Here is a 21,887-nt window from a genome sequence, read left to right on the forward strand (position 1 = left end):
GTGTTTTATTAAATAGCTGTGCTTACTTGCAAGTTTACCATCTGCTTCATTTTTATGCCTTTGAATTCAAGCCAACTGTGTCTATTTCAATTTGACTTCAGGAATGCATGTGTAATTACTAATGACTACTGCCCTCCTCTGCTCTTCATGCACGCTGCACTTGTGCAAACACACGCACGCACGCACGCACGCACGCACGCACGCACGCACGCACGCACGCACGCACGCACACACACACACACACACACACACACACACATTATTATTGTATTGTGATCTGAGACATAATATTATGTTTATAAACATGACCCCGCAGCCCCTCCATCTTGAACAGCGCCGCTGTTTTTTCTTTTTTTTTTTTCCCCAGGCCAGTAACTCACCATGATTTTCTCGATTTCCGTTGGGATAGAATGGGGGTTTTGGCCGATCGTCGATGTCCCCGTGCGTTTCGCGTGCGCGATCCTTTCACGTAAATGTCCCCGCAAATAGTCCATGTGTGACTGAAGAACAGAACTGAAAAGTTTCGCTAGCATAGCCCCAAGCATGGCTGCTGTAGGAGCTCGAGTGTGCAGACAGCAAACGGATGGCTGGGAGTAGCCTTGGAGAAGGAGAGGCGCTGATGTCACCTCTGCTTCATGCACGGTCTGCATGAGCTATCAGTGCACGAGTGGTGACTAGGGAAGGTTAGACGATCGCCGATTTTCGGATCAAAAGCTTTTATTCCGGTTTTAAAGACAAAGTCCGGGAATGTACGACGTGGCTGAGAGTCCCTGGGGGGATGTGCGATATAGTACGGTTTTAACATTAAGGGGCTCCCCGTGGCTTAGAAGGTGTTAAATACCCGCCCAACTGATCAGCTGATTGCCACGTCAGCAAATGGCGTATGGGTCTTCCACAACACTGAACACACCCACATAGTGCAGCACAAGTGTGAACCTCTCGAGTATATCTGCCTGAACTAACCACGCAAGCTATGTAACACACTATATTGGACCCAATGGACAAATCATGCCAGTATCATGGTTAGTCATGGTCACTAGTATCATGTCAGTGTAATGGTCAGTATCATGTTAGTATCATGGTTAGTCATGGTCAGTATCATAGGTTAGTCAGGGTCCGTATCATGTCATACCTCCCAGCTCACACACGGTGGAATGACCTTTTCAACCCAGTTGGGGCTGCAGACTCACTCACTTACAATCTCGTCAAGAAACAAGCCACGTGCCCTGGTCCTTACTTCTCCATTTGCATCAGATCGTTTTTCCTGTCTTAAAAAAATCATTTTCTGCCTGGCTCGTATTTCTTTACCAAGCGCTTCATTAATATACATGAATCTAAGGACATACGAAACGTGTGGTATTGGGAAGATTTAATTCCTCCTAGCTTGTACTGTAAAATTGCCATTCTTTGCGTTTAAGCTAATTATAATGCTGAACTCTCACTCACTGAATGCACACCCCACCGTGGCATGAAACCGATATTGTAGGTCAGACGCATAAAATGTAAAAATGTAACATGTAATTACACGGTAGGTAATTCTAATTTCCATCACCCGTGGCTGTGAGTGAATTTCATTTACTATTCCTGATTCTCTCGGTCTCTCTCTGCAGGACACAGAGATCCTGAACACAGCTGTACTGACTGGGAAGAAGGTGGTGATGCCTGTGAGGACCGTAGCGGTGGAGGAGGATGGAACAGTCACTGACGTATCAGACTACACAGACTGCAGCTCCTCTGACGAAGATGTCCTCAAGGTAGGATTTAGTGAAAGTCCTCCCAGGGTTTTACGCTTCACAGATTCATCCACATAAACCCGGCATCTCTTTTTTTTTCCCAGCGCATTCCATTTTAGGAATACATTTGGTCAAAATAGCAAATCTACAGGCTTGTAGATCTGCTATTCTACCACTTTTTCGAGTCACGTGTTCAAATACTGGATTCTGATTGGCTAAATTCCGGAGGTTATGAGAGAACTACTGCCGCAAAGTTTGTGTGAGGACTTGTCCGAGATCAATGAGCCTCAGTGTACATCCGGGGACTTCAGGAGGTAGTCGGAACACCTTTCCCCCAACCAACAAATGACCGTGGCAACGGTCCTATGTTCACTAACGTGCATGCTATAGTCGCCGATTTATTTGGATCCAATGCAATCCGCCAACTTTAAAGCCCCTTTTCTCTGAACCTATGCCTTTCTGGAAGCGAACAGCCTCTATTTACGGCCGGAACGGTACTTCTAACTGACGTTAGCTTAGCTGTAAGCTAGACGCATGGATTAGTATGGAGTTGGCGCCATCTGTTGGTGAGTAGAAGATGTTGTTGGTGGAACTATCTGCTGTCTCGCGGAAGTTTTATAGGCAATAATGATTGTAACTTAAGATCCTTGCAAGTTACAACTATGTGTTTTCTTTCATGTATAAGGGAAAAAGTGGTAGAAAAGCTATTTACCACTCGGGGTCGGACATTATGCTCTGATAATGTCCTGTGTTAGGGTGTTATCGGACTCGGCTTCGCCTCGTCCGATAACACCCTAACACAGGACATTATCAGAGCATAATGTCCTCTCACTCGGGGTAAATTGCTTACTTTTCTGTGAAAAGGGAAAGAAAAGAAGGGTACGAACCCCTTGGGAGACCCAGGCAGTATGTAGGGTTTAAGTGGTTAAGTACCGCTGTTACCACATTGTCATTAAAGGACCAGCCTTGACATATACCGATATGCAAATTTGAATGGCTTATTATAATAATGGGAGTAATAAATACATTTTAGCGACTTTCAAAAGGAAACCTGTACCTTTTTATTGTCTCGTAGTCTCAAGTGTTTTCCCAGACAATTCAACATGAATGACAGTGAATATCGTTTGGAAATTTAGGCTGAAATATTATGTATACAGTGCATACACTTATGTATACTTTTCCCCCCATCCTTTTTAATACCGGGGCAATGGCTAGAATTCAAAATGATACTGGTATGGTCCTGTACTATATCTACAGATGATGCCACTCATTATATCTATAAAACTGTTAACTCATTAAAAGCCAACCCCGCGATGTCGCGGGAAAAGTAATAGAGTATCTATAGTGCCATCCACGCGATGTCGCGGGAAAAGTAATATATTACTGTAACGGCGAGTAAAAATACCTAGTACAATGGCCGACGCTCCGGAGACGAAATCCGCGCTGATTTGTCATCATCACGGCTCCACGAGCACACAATAGTCATCCCATAACATTGAGGTGGACGGCCGATCTCATCTTTAATGTCCATTATCTCAAAACTACACTTTAGAAGCTAGGATGGAGGCAGATGCTCGCTTATTTTACACAGTTATAAAAGCTCCCGGTCGGCCATTACACAACTCCACGTGGACACGCATCGGTTCCGGCGCATGATCCGATGACGTCAGACCGGAAGTACTTCCGGTCTAGACTTCTGGCCTTCAAAATAAGACAGCGGCCGTTAATGGGGCCGGGAGGGGGCACTCTGGACCCCCTAATCCGTTAATGTCCTGGGCTCAGAATGAGTTAACAATTGCAATAACATTTGTCAGTCTATTTCAATCTACTGATACCAATGGCAAACTATTTCACAATAAAAGCGATTGGCTGTTGAACAATAAAGTGGTAATAGCAAGTTGCTGTCAAACATAGGGTGTGCAAACATCTAAACACTAGTCGGGATTTAATCTCAACTGCATCCTCGGCAAACCTCTGAGGTATCACACATTTGTGGGCTTCACAGAACTGTGAACAAATGCCCAATCACTTAAGAAGTGGTAAGACAAAATTGCTTTAGCCGCCGCCCGCCTGCCCTGCATATGGTGGAATGCTGGATGTCTGTGTGCAGTCAGTCCAGCCCTAAAGCCTGATTTATGCTTCAGTGACAAAAGATTTGTTGCTATACAAAAACGCAATTGTTGGGCAGCACGTCGACACAACACTTTGTCGCTGAGGCGTGAAACCTAAATACCATGTCGTATTACTGTCGCTTGCAGAAAATAGGTTATTTTCAGCCGCAAGTGACGCCAGTCGCACGATGAAGCATCATATATATATCATGTAAGAGACAAAAGAGTCAATATGTTGTAAAAATAACAGAAGACTCCTGAGGGGGCTAGTTGGCTGTAACATGTGACAGGAGCAGGGGCGTCACAAGTGGGGGGGAAGTGGGACTGAGTTACTAGGGCCCACGGTGGTGGGGGCCTTCATTATTTTATACTTTGGCTATTGAAAAATAGCATATATACAAGCTCACAGCGCTGCACCGAGTGCCACACTGCGAACTTGTAGATCTGCTATTTTTGAGAAGTCGTGAAAATGTGTGCAAATCTTTGAATATATGTATTTTTTTAAGTGAACATTTGTAACTCAAATTTTGCTTCTGGGGGGTGTCCCTGGAACTAAATATTTTGAGATGGGGGTCCGTGGCCAAATACATATCATTTTGGGGGTCCTTCACATGAAGAAGTTTGAGCACCACTGACATAGAAACATAGGTTTTTTTCAAAAAAACCTTAAAAGGGTTTGAAATATTCAAAGACTTGCACAAATGTTCACGATAAAAAAAAAAATAGCAGATATACAAGCTCGCAGCACGGCACTCAGTGCCGCACTGTGAGCTTGTATGTCTGCTATTTTTCAATAGTTACAGCACAAAATAATTGAAGTGAATCCTTGTACCCAGGGCCCAGAATTTGGTGCGACACCCTGGACTGGAGGGAGTCTGCTACAGGGCAAAGAAGTTGTACCAAAGTCGACTCTCCTCCCCCCCTCCTTTTTTCCCCAAACAGCGAAACAAACTGAGTGGGCCCCAGTGACACTTCCCATCAACCATACCCACTACAATCATCAGATATTGAGCTGACCCTCTTGCCAGACCTGACCTCGATGTTCATACATCACTGCCTCCATCCACACTAACTTTGCCCTGTTTTTTCTGTGGGGACAGCGGCTGTATTTACTGATGGATTTGAAAGCAAGGGGAAGCAAAGACCAGTGTCCTCCTGATGTCAAAGGGCTTGAATGTATTTATCCAAGGTTAGCGAGAAGCAGCTCTCTAGGTATTTTCCTGTTTAGCACTCCTTGGTCGCACGTCTGTTGTCAATTTGAAATGTCCAGGGAAAAACAGGAGAAAAATTGTGCAGACAAACAACAGATGTTTATTTACCGTATTTTCTGGCAGTTTTCCCCCATTTAGTCGTTATGCAAATTCCCAAAATGCAACCACATACTTGTGCAGTCTTGTCACTGCTGAGCACTACTGGTTGATCTTAGGGATGTCATTGAAACCACTTCCCCCTCCTCTGATACACATGGAACCAGTTGATTTCGTCGACTAAAACTATGACGAAATATGTTTGTCGACTGTTTTTTTCACTGACGAAAACTAAATAAAAACTAAACAAAAACTAAGCTGTGGTGACTAAAACTAAGACTAAATATATTGACAATTTCGTCAACAAAATAAAAACTAGACTAAAACGTTAGGGAGGGACTAGTGGAGAAGAGAGTCATTTTATGTTTGGTTGCTCTCAGGTGTTGCATGCTGAAAATAGCAGATCTACAAGCTCACAACGGCGCGTTGTGAGCTTGTAGATCGGCTATTTTCAGCACGCAACCAATTGTAAAATCCGTCATTACGATGCCATCAAGGCCTGCCAAAATGCATTTTAGTTGACTAAATCAACTGTAGATTTAGTCGCCTAAAATCTTATGATATTTAGTCGACTACAGTAAAATTAGACTAAAACTACAACTTTCCAGGTGACTAAATTATGACTAAAATTAAATTACATTTTATTCAAAAGACTATGACTAAAACAAAATCAACATTTCCTGTCAAAAACAACACTGCTGCTGAGCACTACTGGTTGGTCTTAGGGATGTCATTGAAACCACTTCCCCCTCCTCTGATACACATGGAACCCGCCACGCTGCTTCTTTTCACCTGCCAATGAGGATGCTCACCAGGAGGACTCAGAGGAATACTCATATTCCCGCTCAGCTCAACACCCCCGCTGACAGGCGGCCCTTGATCAACTTGTAGGAGTCCCTGGTGCGTCCAGGGGTGTCGCACCAAATTCTGGGCCCTGGGTACAAGGATTCGCTGGGGGGCCCCTGTGCTTTAGCTATTGAAAAATAGCAGATATACAAGCTCGCAGCGCGGCACCGAGTGCCGCACTGCGAGCTTGTAGATCTGCCATTTTTGAAAAATCATGAAAATCTTTGAATATTTCAAATCCTTCTAAGGTTTTTTTGAAAAATCTATGTTTCGATGTCAGTGGAGCTCGAACCTTTTCATGTGAAGGACCCCCAAAATGGTATGTATTTGGCCACGGACCCCCATCTCAAAATATTGAGTTCCAGGGACCCCCCCAGGAGCAAAATTTGAGTTACAAATGTTCGCTTAAAAAATACTTATATTCAAAGATTTGCACACATTTTCACGACTTTTCAAAAATAGCAGATCTACAAGCTCGCAGCGTGGCACTCGGTGCCGCGCTGTGAGCTTGTATATCTGCTATTTTTCAATAGCTAAAGTATAAAAGAATTAAGGCCCCTCCACCACCTTGGGCCCTAGTAACTCAGTCCCACTTTCCTACCCCTTGTGACACCCCTGGGTGCAGCTACAAAGATTGTCCTCGAATGGATGCCCGGCCAAGCCAGAGGCGACGCAGAGGAGGCTAACTCCTAGTCTCTGTGGTGCCTCACCCGAGTGCTTTCAAGTTGATTTCACACTGCTTTTTATACATGTCATCATGTTTCGACTCTTGTCGATTCTTTTTTCTTTTCTTTTAAGATTTGTTTTTGTGCTTTTTATGCCTTTATTTTGATAGGATATAGACTGACAGGAAATGGGGAGAGAGATGTGGAATGACATGTGGCAAAGGTCGTCCGGATCGGGAATCGAACCGGCGACGCCAGCAGGCATCATAGCCTAGTATGTGGTATGCGCCTTGACCACCAGGCCAGCGGGCGCCCCGATTTATTTAATTTAATTATTTCTTCAGTTTTATGTCAAGTACTTTGTAACATAATCATGTGCTCTTAAATTAATGAAGATTATTATTATTATCAAGAGATAATTAAGTGAAATGTGGGCATTCAGTTAAGATTACCAAGTGCTTTCATTATGATGAGGTTTTCAAATACATGTCAAACACATCTATTAAGAGACCATTATGTCAAAGAGTGTAATGTGGTCACTCTACACTGTACTAGTGTTTGCTGTTGTTCTCAGCTATCCTCTGTGTTTGCTGACCAGTTCTAAGCATCAGTCACAAAAGAAATCCCTTTAATCTTCTTAGCCTAACAGCTTGACTGGGATGTTTTCTCTTCTGGTGTGACTGAGGGGTGTCATATCTGCCAGTCATAGATGGGGTAGATTTATCTACACTACACAGAATGACGTCCTTAAGCCTGTGTTATACTTGGTTGCGCATCGTGTCGCACACCGAAAATAGCATATCTACTACTGTAGCTCACAATGCATCCCTGCGGAATTTTAATCTGCAATGGTGGAATGGCTTCTAGTGTTTAGATGACATGGAGGCCTTTCAAATTTGTATGTGTGTTGTCGTCAATGAGTGATTGACAGACTCAGGACACAAATAGTACTAGTTACTAAGTTTATTAATCTGGACTTTCTCTAGTTGGATAAGAGCTGTCAGAATGACTTAATTATCATACTCTGAGACTCAGTGAGCACAGTCAAATCCTGGATGGATGGATAAACACTGAGGATTTAGTGTGTAACCTTTGAACTTATTTGATCCTTTTCTCACATGGAATTACGCATCTTTTCTGTGTCTTTTTTGTCTCCGCCAGGCGTGGCTGACTCTATGTGTTTGTCCGTCTGTCCATCTGTGAACCGCTAATTTCAGGCACCATTGGTCCGTGCACACACACACTTTATGGATGCCAGAGCAGAACCTTTCACCAAATTTCGGCCTGTTATAGCGCCACCATGTGTTTTTGAAAAACATATTTTTTATATTACTCCTACAGATTTTGTCCAAACATCACACAAATCGAAATCGGTACACATTATCTCTATAGTGATATGATCAAGACAGATCTGTCCTATCATATTCCGTTCTGATTGGCTAAGATTGGCATCTAAAGTTTGTAGGAGTGGCTCGTTTTGAACAAATGCCTCAAATCATGAACGCATCGATTGCCGTGAAACTTTACTCGCACATTCCCACTAGGCCAAGGAACAAATGTCACCCTTTTCAGATTGGGGTATTATAGTGACACCAGCAGGCCGATTTTTATAAAACATATTTTTTGATATTTTGTCCAAAAATCATGCAAAACTATTGTTATATGTGTTCAAAACTGATTGCATCCTGATTGGCTAAGATTGGCATCTAAAGTTTACAGGAGTGGTTTGCTTTGAACAAAATGCCTTAAATCATGAACGCAGCAATTTGATTCCACTCGCCTCTATAATGACTGAATTACAAACATTGCTGACCCACAACAATCTACCTGCCCTGACCTGTGCTTCGATGAGCACTTTTTCTAGTTTTAAATGAAGTGATTGCTACTCTCTATTTCAGGAAACTAGACAGACCTTTATTAATGTGAGTTAATTTTTTTCGATGTCTTCTTTTCATGTATAGTAATCAAAGTCAAGTTGCATACCAAGTGAGCATACAGTATGCTTCCACCCAAAACACTGATATCCTAAGCCACTGATTCTCAATGTGGGGTCTGGGCACCCCCAGCAGTCCCCGAGGGGGTTCCAGGTGGTCCCCAGCTAAATGATGGATAGTTAGAAATCAAATGGTCCCTTACAGGTCTGTAACTCAGAGAGTGTTACAAATGGAACCAAATGAACCACTACGTTTCAATTTGGTTCCATTTGTACACTCTCAGAGTTAAATTAAGACTTAGGGGTAGACACCAGTTACGTTTCGTTGAATAGCTACAGTGTACCTTGAGCACAGTGGATTCTATGTCCTTTCCCAGGACAGATTTACTCTTGTATAGATTTAGCAGTGGCACCTTTTACCCCATAAGTCTGTTTTATTTATGATCATTTTACAATGATTTTTACAACACATTTGAGTAACAAAGATAAAGATAAAAAGGGGACCTTAAAATAAGATAAATAATAAGAGCATCCCTAGGCTAGTGGTTTTCACAGTGGGATCCGATAATCCCCAGGGGTCCTAAAGGGGGTTCCAGGGGGTCCCCGGCAAAATGAGTTAATATAGCATCAAAATCTGCTAATATAGCATAAACATCAACCATTTTAACCCTATACATCTTCAAATTGAAACACAAATCTTGTATGGGCTCTGGCACAAAATATTTCTCTGGCACAAAATATCTTTACATGGGGGTCCACAGCCAAATTTGGGAGTCCTTGACACAAGAGAGTTTGAGAACCACTGTATACTGGGATTCTGTCAATGGAGGAGGATGATGAGACAGATCTGGGCACAGGGGCTTTCTGAGGCTGAGCAGAGTTGAGCAGAAGGTCTCAAATGATGCATGGCCGAGCAGTGGCCCATGCCCTCCCTCCACTGTATATCAACACAGAAGCACCGCAGATGACCTCACTGGAAATAGATTAGTCGACAATTTCATGCTTGCAAAGGCACTTCTCCATAACTCAGCAGCATTAACAGCCATTTGAGTGCTGCATATTGTAAAATCTGCTCTGTTTGGATGAAAGTCAAGCATCGGATCATTCACAGAGAAGAGGCCAGGCCACTGCAGTTAGCAGCAGCCATGATGACAACATGACGTGGTCATTCCAAAAGCTTAAGCTTTGATCTTGAAAGCAGAATGATTGACTCACACAGTAAAATCCAGAGTAGTTGTTTAACTCTGGATTTTACTGTGCAGATCCTACGATGGCACAGGATTATCTGACAAGTAGTATGTTACCAAAAAAAAGCATATTCTCTCTAACTTAACTGCTTGGCCCAGGAAGGGAACAACAGCAAGAATATATTTGCATTCCTCCTTGGGCTGTCCGTCAAAGTCACAGTCATTTTTCTCCACTCCCCTGTGCACTCTCTGTGGCTGGTGACTGAATTTCAATGCAGCCTAAATTATCCTTTCATTAAAGTGGTGACTGTTGGTGGGACCAAGGCAAACCTGAGAGCGTATCACATTTTCAGGGTCTTAACCCTGCAAGGCCCAGCGTTGCTTTTTGGCACCATTTTTTTAATAATTTTTAAAAAAACGTTATAATTCGTTTTCCTGTTCTTTTTTCACATTAACATCACCATTAAATCCTATTGTTTAGTATTACAATGTCATTAGCCAGGATATTTGCATATAAATACCCCCCACAGGGGCTGACATTCACACCTCCCAGAGAAGTTGAAATTCCAACGTTTGGACGAACAACATCTCACTTTTTAACTGAAGCTATTCCTCACTAAAACATAAGTAAAATGCCTGTAATATTTTTTTTGTGATCATTAGAATGTCTAGAACACGTGCATATGTTAATATTGTGAAAAATATCAAAATGCAAATTAGAGCATGATTTATGATTTATGGCTATAAAACCTTACAAAAACATTATTAATTTTTTAACATTACATTTTCCTGCTGTAATGTTACAACACCATCTGATTTAAAAAAAAATTGGCCAGTAGAAATCTATTCGGGTCTTGCAGGGTTAAAAAGTCCATGAGAGCGTTCAGCAGTGACTGAAACTTACCAAGGTTACCTTTGAAATTATAATGTAATGAATGCACTTGGTGGTGAAGGATTAATGTTCAACCCTGCACCTCACGATATTTTGATTAACATAAAATGGCCATGCCGTGTCTTGTTAAATCGTCAAACTGGTGATCACCCGTGTAGTTTATTACAGCTAGATGACATTAGTGTTGTGGCACACGAACAGCAACATGACTGCAACACTATTTATTGTGTTATTATAGATGGCCTATCTGTTAAACATTGTGACAAATATTTGGATACTTTTAATGTCATCGGATATAAGATAAACATGTATTCCACTGGAGTCTTATCCCTTTTGATTGATAGAGTTTATCTAAGCCTTCATTACTGAGGCACAAACAAAATAATGGCACCTGAAATGTGTGTTCTGACGGAATGTTGTTTTTCACTCCGTATCTCTACTGCAGGGTTCCCCAATAGGCGTCGTTCCCCCGCGGGCCGCAAATGGCCCACGGGGGGCGCCTGTCTGGCCCACAACAACCCCAGTAATAATGGTGGAATAAGAGCAGCAACAACACTAGTATATCGGCATTGTCGGGTGGAAATCTCGTATCTCCAAATTTGTATGTTCTTTCGCAAATCATACAAGGTCGTCGCACAAAAGTAGTGAAAACAGCAGATCTACAAGCACACAACGCCTCGCACCGCGAGGCGTTGTGTGCTTGTAGATCGGCTGTTTTCACTAGTTTAAATCATTTTTAAAATGATAAATTCAAAACGAACGGTTTTGGACATACAGGATTTTCACCCGACAACGACGAAAACTGTCGCTGGAGTAGCGGGAACGCCACCGTCGCCCCCTGCAATGTTGTGGCCCTCGGCTTGGTACCCTAGACATAATCGACACATCGGCCCTTGGGGAAAACTAATAAGGGAACCCTGCTCGACTGTTTCGCAGGTGTCTGACAGGTGCGACTATGTGTTTGTGAACGGCAAGGAGACCAAGGGCAAGGTGGGGATGACGGTGAACTTCACGTACAGCTACCTGAGTGCCCAGCTGGAGCTCAACGTGTGGTCCCCAGAACTGCCTCTAGAGATGGAGGTGTCTGACAGCGAGCTGAGTCAGATTAAGAGCTGGAGGGTGCCTATAGGCACCGCCAAGAGGTAGGACACTCTCGCAAACCCAGATAATGCCGGAATTATAATGAACCCATTAACTCATTCTGTGCCAAATGCCAAAATGGCTCCAAGGTAGATGTGCCACGATTTTGTATGTTTTTCTTTACTATGCAATGAAAAAAAATGTTTTTTTTATATGTTTTTCCCCACAGAAACAGACACAGTTGTTGTGATTCAGTGGCAAAAAGAATTTTGTCAATCAGACAAATGGTTCCAGAGATAGAGCTGTTTGAATGAAAAAAAGTGTCCATCCACTAGAATGAACACACATGAACACACGTTTTCTCAATCAGCTAAACGAGGGAGCGAACACACAAACAGAGAAAAGCATCTCTTTGATCTCAGGTCATTTTGACCCAAAAAATGTTTTTTTTTTTTTTTCTATACAAAAAACACAAAAACCGTCAAAACCGTCATTGGCACCCAGGGCTTTTGAAAATGAGTTTTAAGACATACATGGGCAACTGGCGGCCCGGGGGCCACATGCGGCCCCCACCTTCACTTAACGCGGCCCGCAGGTTAATACTGGAATACTGAGATATTATTGATTTCAGCTGTTACAATTCCAAACATGACTGCTTTAATTCCGTCCGTCTATATTAGTAGCTTAATGACTAGTAGTATAGTAGTAATAAAATGTATTTATGTATGTCCTATGTGTATTCATAAAGTTAACATAAGTATATAACTAAATGCATTTGAAATTAAATTGTTAAATTTCAGGATTCCAATTAAAAAAGAACAAAAAATAACTCAGGATTCCAATTCAAAAGCAGCAAAAATAGCCGATCTACAAGCTCAACTGTGATGCGTTCTGAGCTTGTAGATCTGCTATTTTTGCTTGTGGCCCTTTGGGGTGAGGTTGGAAATATAGTGGCCCTCGCCATCATCAAAGTTGCCCACCCCTGCATGATTAAGACTTGAGGCCGATTCTAAAAATGTCTTCTAAATCCGTGGTGCTCAATCCTTTTCATGTCGAGGACCCCTAGAATTATATATATTTGAACATGGACCCTCATCTCAAAATATTTTATTCCAGGGACCCAGAGAAAGAAAGATTTGAGTTACAAATGTTTTCTTTAAAATATATACCGGTATATATTCAAAGATTTGCACAAATCTTCATGGTTTTTCAAAAATATCAGATCTACAAGCTCATCGTGCGGCACAATGAGCACCTAATGCATTTCATTGCAATAACTTGTGCGATCCAATAAAGCAGAGAGACAAGGTGCATTGATTTCGAGTGTGTGTTGTCAGGCAACCATGACCTGTATTTCGTTATTGTCAGGCAGAAACCTTGTATCTTCAAGTTTCAAATGTGTATGTTTTTTCAAAATGAAAGCCCTACTTCATCATACAAGAGTGTTGCACGAAAGCAGTGAAAATAGCAGATCTACAAGCACACAACACCTCGCAAAGTGAGGCGTTGTGTGCTTGTAGATTTGCTATTTTCACTATTCTAATTTTTTTTTTTTTTATAATAATAAAAAAGGAACGGTTATGGACAGGTTTCCACCCGACAACGACGATTTGTGTGTTTTTGCATCTTGTCCGTATCCCAGAACTGGCTGGAGCAGTGAGGAAGAGAGGAAGGGGAAGGGCTGCATGCTGCAGTATCAGCATGCACTGGTGCGCGTGCTCACACGCTTCGCAGCCGAGCAGGCCGATCCTCGGGAACCCAAGGCCTACTTCCTGGGCTCTGATTGGCAGGTTGACGTCACCAGGCTCGTGCGCTACTTCCTGAAAGTGGAGGACCCCCGCGTGGCCCGGCTGGAGGCAGGAGGGGTCCTGTCGGGACGCGACCTGGGGACAACCTCCATCCAGGTGGGCAATTGTCGCTATTTCTACGTGTCATTAGTAGGGATGGGACGATACGTGATATTATCGTTTATCGTGATAAAAAACACTCGCAATAATCGTATCGTGGAGATTTAATTCATCGTGATATCGTCCTCCGTCATGCACTGGGATGAATTCACCTTTTATTTGCCTAGCTGCATAAGGTACTTATGTACGTGCGGTATATTATACTTACTATAATATACCGCACGTTCTTGATACTGTTTTTTTTTTCACTCTATCAAGTGTCTTTGCCAAAAAATTGCCGATCTACAAGCTCACATTGTTTGGCTTGTAGATCTGCAATCTTTTGGCAAATGTTCCGCCTCAAGATAATGGATTTTGATTATCGCGATAATATTGTAAATCGCGATTTCTTTTGTCACAATAATCGTGATATGAAATTTTCATATCGTCCCATCCCTAGTCATTAGTTCGACTAATGGTTTGGGTTAGGTTTAGGCATAGTGGATAACATTCACCAAGTTAGCATTCACCAGCGTCGGCAGGTTAGCATTTCATCAGGTTAACATTCACCCGTGTCGAACAAATGGAATAGCGAAACAAAATGTTATGTCGAAATATCGACACGCTCCCCATCTAGGTGACAACATGGGTCCACTCACTGCATTTCGTTGACTATGACGGAAAATGTTTGTCTCCTACCCTTTTTTCCCACTGAAGAAAACGAAAATAAAAACTAAGCTTTGATGACAAAAACCTTGACTTTAATGTATTGCCAATTTTGTCAAACAAACTAGACTGTTAGAACATGTTAGAAAAGGACTAGCGGAGGAGAGATCTCCACTAGTGGGTGGGTGTCACACCTCGAAAATAGCAGATCAACAAGCTCACAACGTGTCACTCCGATGCGTGGTGCGCTTGTAGATCTGCTATTTTTGGGACGCAGCTAAGTATAAATCAGGCATTACGACGCCATCACGGCCTGCTAAGATACCTCGTAGACTAAACTAAAGTCTATGATAAAGTCTTATGATTTAGTCAACTAAAACTACACTAACACTAAAACATTTCAGATGACTAAAGTGTGACTAAAACGAAATTACATCTTATTCAAAAGACTATGACTAAAACTAAATCTAAATTTGCTGTCAAAATCAACACTGGTTGACTAACCCTGACTATGCCATTTCTAGGTGTTTTCACCACTCTCTGACATCATCCTGGCTAAGGAGACCATCACAGTGGTGGATGACAAAGTGACCATCACAGAGTTGGGGGTCCAGCTGGTCACTGGCCTCTCGATGTCTCTGCAGCTCAGCCCAGCGAGCAACAGGGCCATCCTCGCTTCGACCACTGCGCAGGAAATGCTGCAGAGCCCCAAACAGGTAGGTGCCACGGTCAGCAGTGGTGGAAAAAGTGTGTGTATCTTCGCTTCACCAGGTTGTGCCTGCCAGGGTGCCTGCTGGCCTAGTGGTCAAGGCGCATACCACATACTAGGCTATGATGCCTGCTGGCGTCGCCGGTTCGATTCCCGATCCGGACGACCTTTGACGCATGTCATTCCCCATCTCTCTCTCCATTTCCTGTCAGTCTACTATCCTATCAAATAAAGGCATAAAAAAAAGCCCAAAAACAAATCTTTAAAAAAAAGAGAGATACTGCACGTTAATGGACTTCAATGTGGCATAGATCTTTCAGTTTATCAAAGCAGTGTGGGACCAAAGAAAATATGATGTTTCATGTCTTCCGGGGTCTTAAAAGCATCCATGAGATCTATCAGCAGTCCCTGACACTTACATGATTTCCTTCGAAACTACAGGATGGTGCAATGATTGCACCTGATTTGCAAAGGACTTCATTAGTGCACATTGTGGCATTGTTATTAAAGGTCTTATGACATCAAATGAATTTCTTTTTTTCATGTTCCCTGACCTCAATTACAAAAAAAAACATTCAGTGGTTTTTCTGTAATCTATAGTTTTTTGTATTACTAGGCTTTGTAGAGGTTCATAATTTGCCTCTGGACGTACGCATCATCATCCAGGGGAGGGTGAACTCAACAACCAACATGGTGAATGGTAAATGGTGCATTGGACAGATGCAAACACAATGTTAAAGGGCCACTTCACCTCTGGGACAACCCGATCTTATTTTATTGTTGTTTGGGACACGATCAGATATTTTAGTATTTCAGCATGTACTAGTGATGCGTTTTGCATCATATGATGCAAAACGCTTCACTGATGATGCAAAATGCATCACTAGTCATGCTGAAATACTATCTAAAAACACAGATTGAACACAAAAAATTACTCAGGATTGTGTTGATCGTGTCCCAAACAACAATAAAATAAGATAGGGTTGTCCCAGAGGTGAAGTGGCCCTTTAAGTAACAGCAAAGGTGATACACCCTCCTCTACAACCACACCCTCCCCTGGGTGATGATGATGAGTACATTCAGAGACACATTAACTCACCTTTCTGAGCCCAATTATTCAAAAAACTACAGATTACAGAAAAAACACTGAATTTTAAAAGGTCAGGTTTTTTTGTGTGTAATTGAGGTCAGGAAACATGAAAGGTCATAAGACCTTTAACATTAAGTCCTTATTAATATAATCTTGATTCTCCCGTTCGCTTGTTTCTTACAGGAGGCGTTGGTCAGTTCCTGGGTGCAGTTCAGCGATGGCTCTCAGACGCCGCTGGACATTTATGATCCCTCTTACTACCGCATCGCGGTGACATCTCTGGACGACAGGGTGGTGTCTGTGCAAGGCTCACCTCCGCAGGTGGTGGCTAAGGGCGAGGGCCAGGGGGTCCTGGTCAGGGTGGAGATATCAATCTGTGAAGCTTGCGAGAAGTCCAAGCGCAAGAGCGTCCTGGCTGTGGGCAACGGCAGCCTCAGGGTCAGGTTCGAGGTCAATAGTGGCCGGCCAAACGTCAGCGACCGCGCCGTCAGCAGTGACAGAGGAGGAGGTGGGGGCAGCAGCAGAGGCAGCAAGGACAGCAGCAGCGAGTATGGGAATGACCGGATGGAAGTGGCAGACAGAGAGAGGGAGCAGCCCCGCCCCTCCTGGGATCCCCTATCCAGCACCTTATACGGCATGGAGCGAGAGGAGAGCGCCCTGCCGGTCACCACCACCGCCATCAAGTCGACAGAGCGCACCATCATTACCAGCGGCAGCTTAGGCGGAGTGGGTAAGAACGGCAACACAAGAAAACCGAGCCGCCCTGTGTACACTGTCAACGTGATGAGCAGTCCCAGCGAGAGCAGCAGAACTTACGGCTCAGAGAACACGATAGCGGAGGGCACAGGCACCGCAGGCCTCGGTAGCACTGTGAAGGCCCCCGGGAACCTGGTCAACTATAACAACTTCCCTCCGCGGGGCAACATGCCCGACCAGGGGGCGGTAGACGTTGATACGAGCGGTGAGGAGATGATGGCTAACAGGCCTCTCACAGACTTGGAGACTGGCATGTACGCCCTGCTGGGAGTCTTTTGCCTGGCCATCCTGGTTTTCCTCATCAACTGCATCTCCTATGTGGTCAAGTTCGGGCATAAGAAACCCCACCACTCTCATGGCCAGGAGCACACGGGCCACAGGCACGACTGGGTGTGGCTCGAGACAGATGCCGATCTGGTGATGGGCGTGCCGTGCGATCTCCTGCAGCAGGACAACCACACGGCGACTACGGTGATCGACATCACTCCCGACAAGACCGCCTCGTTGTCCAGACAGTCCAGCAGGCCCAGCTGCATGTCTTCTCTGACGGACTCTCCCCTGGGCTGCGTCGGCTCTCCCGGGAGCAAGCCCATGCACACTGAATCCCTCCACTCGCCCACCAGCAAGAGAAAGAGGGTCCAGTTCACCACCTTCTCTACCCTGGAGCGCCAGCAGCACTCACCCAGAGAGAACGCACACGGCATCCACTGGGTTGGGAAGGCAGACAGTTACGAGGGAGAGCCCCTGCAAGTGCCCATCACAGAGCCTGAGCAGCAATTATAATTATAATGAAATAAAAACTCATGTGGATGTTGCTTCGAACACCTCAATGCCTTCGTTTACTTCAACCTGTAAAAAAAACTGATTTTGCAACGAACCACTTCCTCATCATGTGTCAAGGCCTTTTCACTTTACATGTGTAATTATTGCTAATATTGCAGCGAGGATGCGCGTGGAGGAGCTTCACATGCGTGACCAGGGTATGCAGACAGCTAGCTGCATGTGGAAAACCTTTTTCTTCGACTTTTTGCACTCACAACTGGTATTCCAATATGCAGAGGTTCCCGATAAACTACATATGCAGAATTATGTTTGTTTGGTCCAAATGTAACATAACTCGGTGAAAGCCCTCACGCGGATGTGACTTTGATCAAGCTTTTCTTTTTCTATTAGTTAAGTTGTATTTTATTTCCATTTTGTCTTTTCATTAAAACGTATCTTGAATATCATGTTGCACTCGCTCTTCTATCATTATACTTTACAGTATAGTATTGTTTTAAATGATTTAAAAATGTGAAAATAGATTATTTACAAGCACACACCTCGCATCGCAAGGCATTGTGGGCTTGTAGGCTTGTAGATCTGCTATTTTCACTAGTCGTGTGCGACAGTCTTGTATGGTGAAGCAGGGCTTTAGTTTACGGGGGGAAAAAAACATACAAATTTGAAACTTGGGAGATACAAGGTTTCTGACAGTGACGATATGTACCCCTTAGTTGTTAGAGGATATCTATAATTCATAATCATTTGTCAGCCTTATGAAATGTATAATCCTTGCTCTGCGAATAGAGAATGTATTCCCCAATTCCAGACATCTTAGGCACGCACAATTTCATAAAACATCCAATTATAAGACACATTATGCAACTGCTTTTGCTTTAAAGTTTACTTTTGTACAGTAGGTGGCCCACACACGATGTAACAAAAGTAAAGTTTGGAGACTACGGTGCAGTTTCAATTTTTCTAACGAGTCCTTGTCCTGTCATGCAGTCAGAATGTCCCTTTCTGACGATGAATTACATAAACCTTTCGTGACCACCTAACCTTTAAACTGAATTGTGTTTTCACCATGCCTTTGAATGTGTGAGACTCAACCTTTGCACTTCATGAAGAATGAATGTGGTGTGGAGACTGAAGGGGACAGAGGATTGGACTACCTAAATACAGAGCACATTTGTTGTGGAAAAAAAGCAAGCGGTACAAATGACAATACTTTTTCATCTATACTGATTAATTATGGAATACATTATAAATATGATATGCAAATACAAAGAATTTATATTAAACAATAATTAAAGTTGAGTTGCATGCACATGAAGGAAATGAAACCATTTGATCATCTTCCCTTTCCATCCATTTTATTGAGCACAGCAAAATATATATTTTTATCGTAAACCTTTCTTACAAAACATAAATAACAGTACAAGATGACTCCCTGAATTTGCATAACATTTGATTGCACCCCACTCACCAATAAGGTATTTTGGTTCAAGGTGCTCCAAAGTGTATTGCTGGATTGTTCTGCATAGACGTGATTTACAGCCTGGATTTCTTTTGAAAGACTTTGAATAAAGACCCTGGTGATGCAGGGAAATTAAAGCTATTTATACTCCCACGTATAAGGGAAAGAGGGTAGTAGTCTAGATGCTAGATGTGTCATTGTGCCTGGAAGGTTGCTGATTCGAATCCCTGTGCCAATGAATAAGACATGCTTCTCCCCCAGCCTCAACAAAATACTGCAGAGGCGCCCTCAAACTAGGCACTTAAGTCCTAATGGCCCCAGTGGAGGTGCTCAATGGGCAACCATAGCACATTCCCAGGTGCCAATGTGTGCAACTGCATAAGTGAAGCATAACATTATTGTAAATGAGCATCTGTGCTCAGTCAACTCTCCCTGGATGAGTGCCCCTCGATGATATAATAGTTAAGACAGTGTACAATGTACCCAATCTGTCCTACAATTGAACATTACCCGTGTCGTCTAAATGTCAACTTTCCAAAGTGTCTCAATAAAAAACTGAAATAGGGGAATGAAATGCTCTCTCTCCTAAAGGAAACAAAAACTTTCCTCGATAGAATAAGCTTCTAAACTTTAAGACCATAAATAAAAATGACTGTACTGCCCTTTTCTTAGTTCCACTCTGTAGCAGGTAGGAATTGATTGTTTTTAGGTCATAGCTCCTGAACCTATACCGGTATGGTATCCACTTTCTACAAAATCTAAATCTGGGAGTTTGAGGTCATACAATCGCATCGGAAAAATGCCCTCCCAGACCCTTGCCCTGATCATAACCACACCAAACTCATATATCCATTTCTAATCTAATGGCTAAACACAACAATTTTAACCTTAAAAACATTTGAAATGTAATTCCTAAACAGCATTATACCTGAGCTTATTATATGTCTGTCCTGATTGGCTCTGGCTGTTCACACAACGCATCGTGTTTAGGGTACTACTGTTGGCTCAGGAGCCACTGTCATATTTGTATTCAAAGAAGACTATCAGTGTCACATACAATAGACTATACCATGGAGTGTCCTGCCCACCACAATGAAGAGTGGGGTTTGATTCGCCTAGGGTGCCTCCGACTTGGCCAGCTGCCGACTCCATGTTTGTCACAGGAGACACGTGGTGGTTTACGCCAGTGGTTCTCAACCTTTTCAGGCCGCGACCTCCAAAATAATCATATTTTAACTGGGGACCCCCCACCCTGACGAGCACCAAGAGTTGAGGAATCACATTTTGTATAACACGGTTATACATGTGAGCATGTAGATCTGCTATTTTCACAATTTCTGCCTCTCATATTTGACAATTTGCCCAAAGTTGAATTTGTCATTTTAGAGGTATTAAAAAGCCCTAAATGTGTCACTTTAGAAATGTCCAGATACCCTCTATACACGTAAACCTTATGGTGGTTTGTTTACTGTTGTGTGAGAAAACAATATTGCACATTAAGTTAATCATCCGGGGACCCCCCAAAATAATTTGTGGACCCCCCTGGGGGTCCCGACCCAAAGGTTGAGAACCACTGATTTACACCCTCACCAAGACCAAACCGTATGGGTTTGCAATGACAGTGACTATACTCATGGGGGGAATTTAAAATGACACAATTGGGGAGAAAATGAAAAACAACAAGTTATTGATCAAAAAAAGAAAAAGACTTTGTGAATTTCCTGAGTGTAAAGGGTAGGGCTGAGTAGTGGGTCTCTACTCTACTCTGAGTGTAGAGTCTCAACTAGCCTCTGATAGGTCTCCCTCTCCGTCAATAGGCTGTGACACTGGTTCACATAGAGCTTCCCATTCCTCACCAGTTTCTCCTTGAGCTCACCATCTGACAACAGTCTCTGGGACTGGTGTACAAAGTCCTGTGAGACACACAAAGCAGAATGCCAGTTGAAAAACACTAACTTGACCAGAACCTTTTGAAAAGACAAAGACATAATTCTACCACTTTTTGTGGTCACATGTTCAGATACTGGATTCTGATTGGCTTAAAACAGTGGTAAATCAGTCAACAACCTTGAGTTGGCTCATGGACCCCGCCCACTGTTGTGTTGCAGTTGTATAACTAAATAACCTTGCAAGTTACTGTGTTTTCTTTCATTTATATGTTAGAAGTGGTAGAAAAGCAATTTGCCATTCGAGGGTCGTGGCTTCGCCTCGTGCCACAACCCTGAGACAGTGGTAAATCAGCCAACAACCCACTCCCTCTCATGGTAAATGGCTTACGTCTATCAAAGCTGTTGTAAAACATAACCACAGAATTCAATGAAAGCCAGTATGTTGAGTAAATCATTAAAATGTGTCCATTGCTAGTTGCCAGAGAGATCTGTGACTATGGTTCCAAATATGCCTGTCCAATTAGTCCTTTGCAGCATATTCTGATAGCTGCCAACTACCATTTGCTAATGAAGAGAAAAGAACGCAAACAGAGCTACTGCTACTATTAAACAACGCTGTCACACCCGCTGTCATGGGGAGAGAGCGAACCGATGAGTAGAAAAATGAAGCAATAAAAAAGATGAGTAATGATCTATCCCTGTGCAAGGATTGAGAGTCCCATATGGCAGTCCCATATAGCCTTATTTGAGTTCATGTGTCATTTGCTGGGCCAGGAGGATCAGAATAGGCTCCAACAAAGTCAAAAGTACAAGCTGTTTTCATTGTGTCATGCAGCTCACAGGCCAATATCTACTGAAGCAGAGCCCCAGTGGCCATCAAGAGTGGTAGCTACTG

The 21,887-nt window shown here is 43.1% G+C and overlaps 2 protein-coding genes across 3 annotated transcripts in view; one reads left to right on the forward strand and one right to left on the reverse strand.

Annotated features, from left to right (window-relative positions):
* LOC308296077 (transmembrane protein 132D) overlaps positions 1-17,986 on the forward strand; it is a 58,269-nt gene extending 40,283 nt beyond the window's left edge. Inside the window, exons 5-9 of the mRNA XM_080739197.1 lie at positions 1,611-1,754; positions 11,611-11,816; positions 13,397-13,658; positions 14,831-15,022; positions 16,289-17,986. Coding sequence (XP_080595323.1) covers positions 1,611-1,754; positions 11,611-11,816; positions 13,397-13,658; positions 14,831-15,022; positions 16,289-17,644 — 2,160 coding nt within the window. The 3' untranslated portion in view covers positions 17,645-17,986. The remainder of the gene's footprint in view (positions 1-1,610; positions 1,755-11,610; positions 11,817-13,396; positions 13,659-14,830; positions 15,023-16,288) is intronic.
* Positions 17,987-19,079: 1,093 nt separating this feature from the next.
* The window catches only part of glt1d1 (glycosyltransferase 1 domain containing 1), a 30,295-nt gene continuing 27,487 nt past the window's right edge, over positions 19,080-21,887 (reverse strand). The window contains exon 12 of one of the 2 annotated variants that reach the window (XM_080739667.1): positions 19,080-21,016. In XM_080739667.1, the coding sequence (XP_080595793.1) occupies positions 20,864-21,016 (153 nt within the window). In that variant the 3' untranslated portion in view covers positions 19,080-20,863. The remainder of the gene's footprint in view (positions 21,017-21,887) is intronic. The other variant, XM_080739669.1, reaches the window with a different exon arrangement.

The sequence above is a fragment of the Nannobrachium achirus genome (assembly GCF_963921795.1).
Source record: "Nannobrachium achirus genome assembly, chromosome: 12".
In the NCBI taxonomy this organism is placed as follows: domain Eukaryota; kingdom Metazoa; phylum Chordata; class Actinopteri; order Myctophiformes; family Myctophidae; genus Nannobrachium; species Nannobrachium achirus.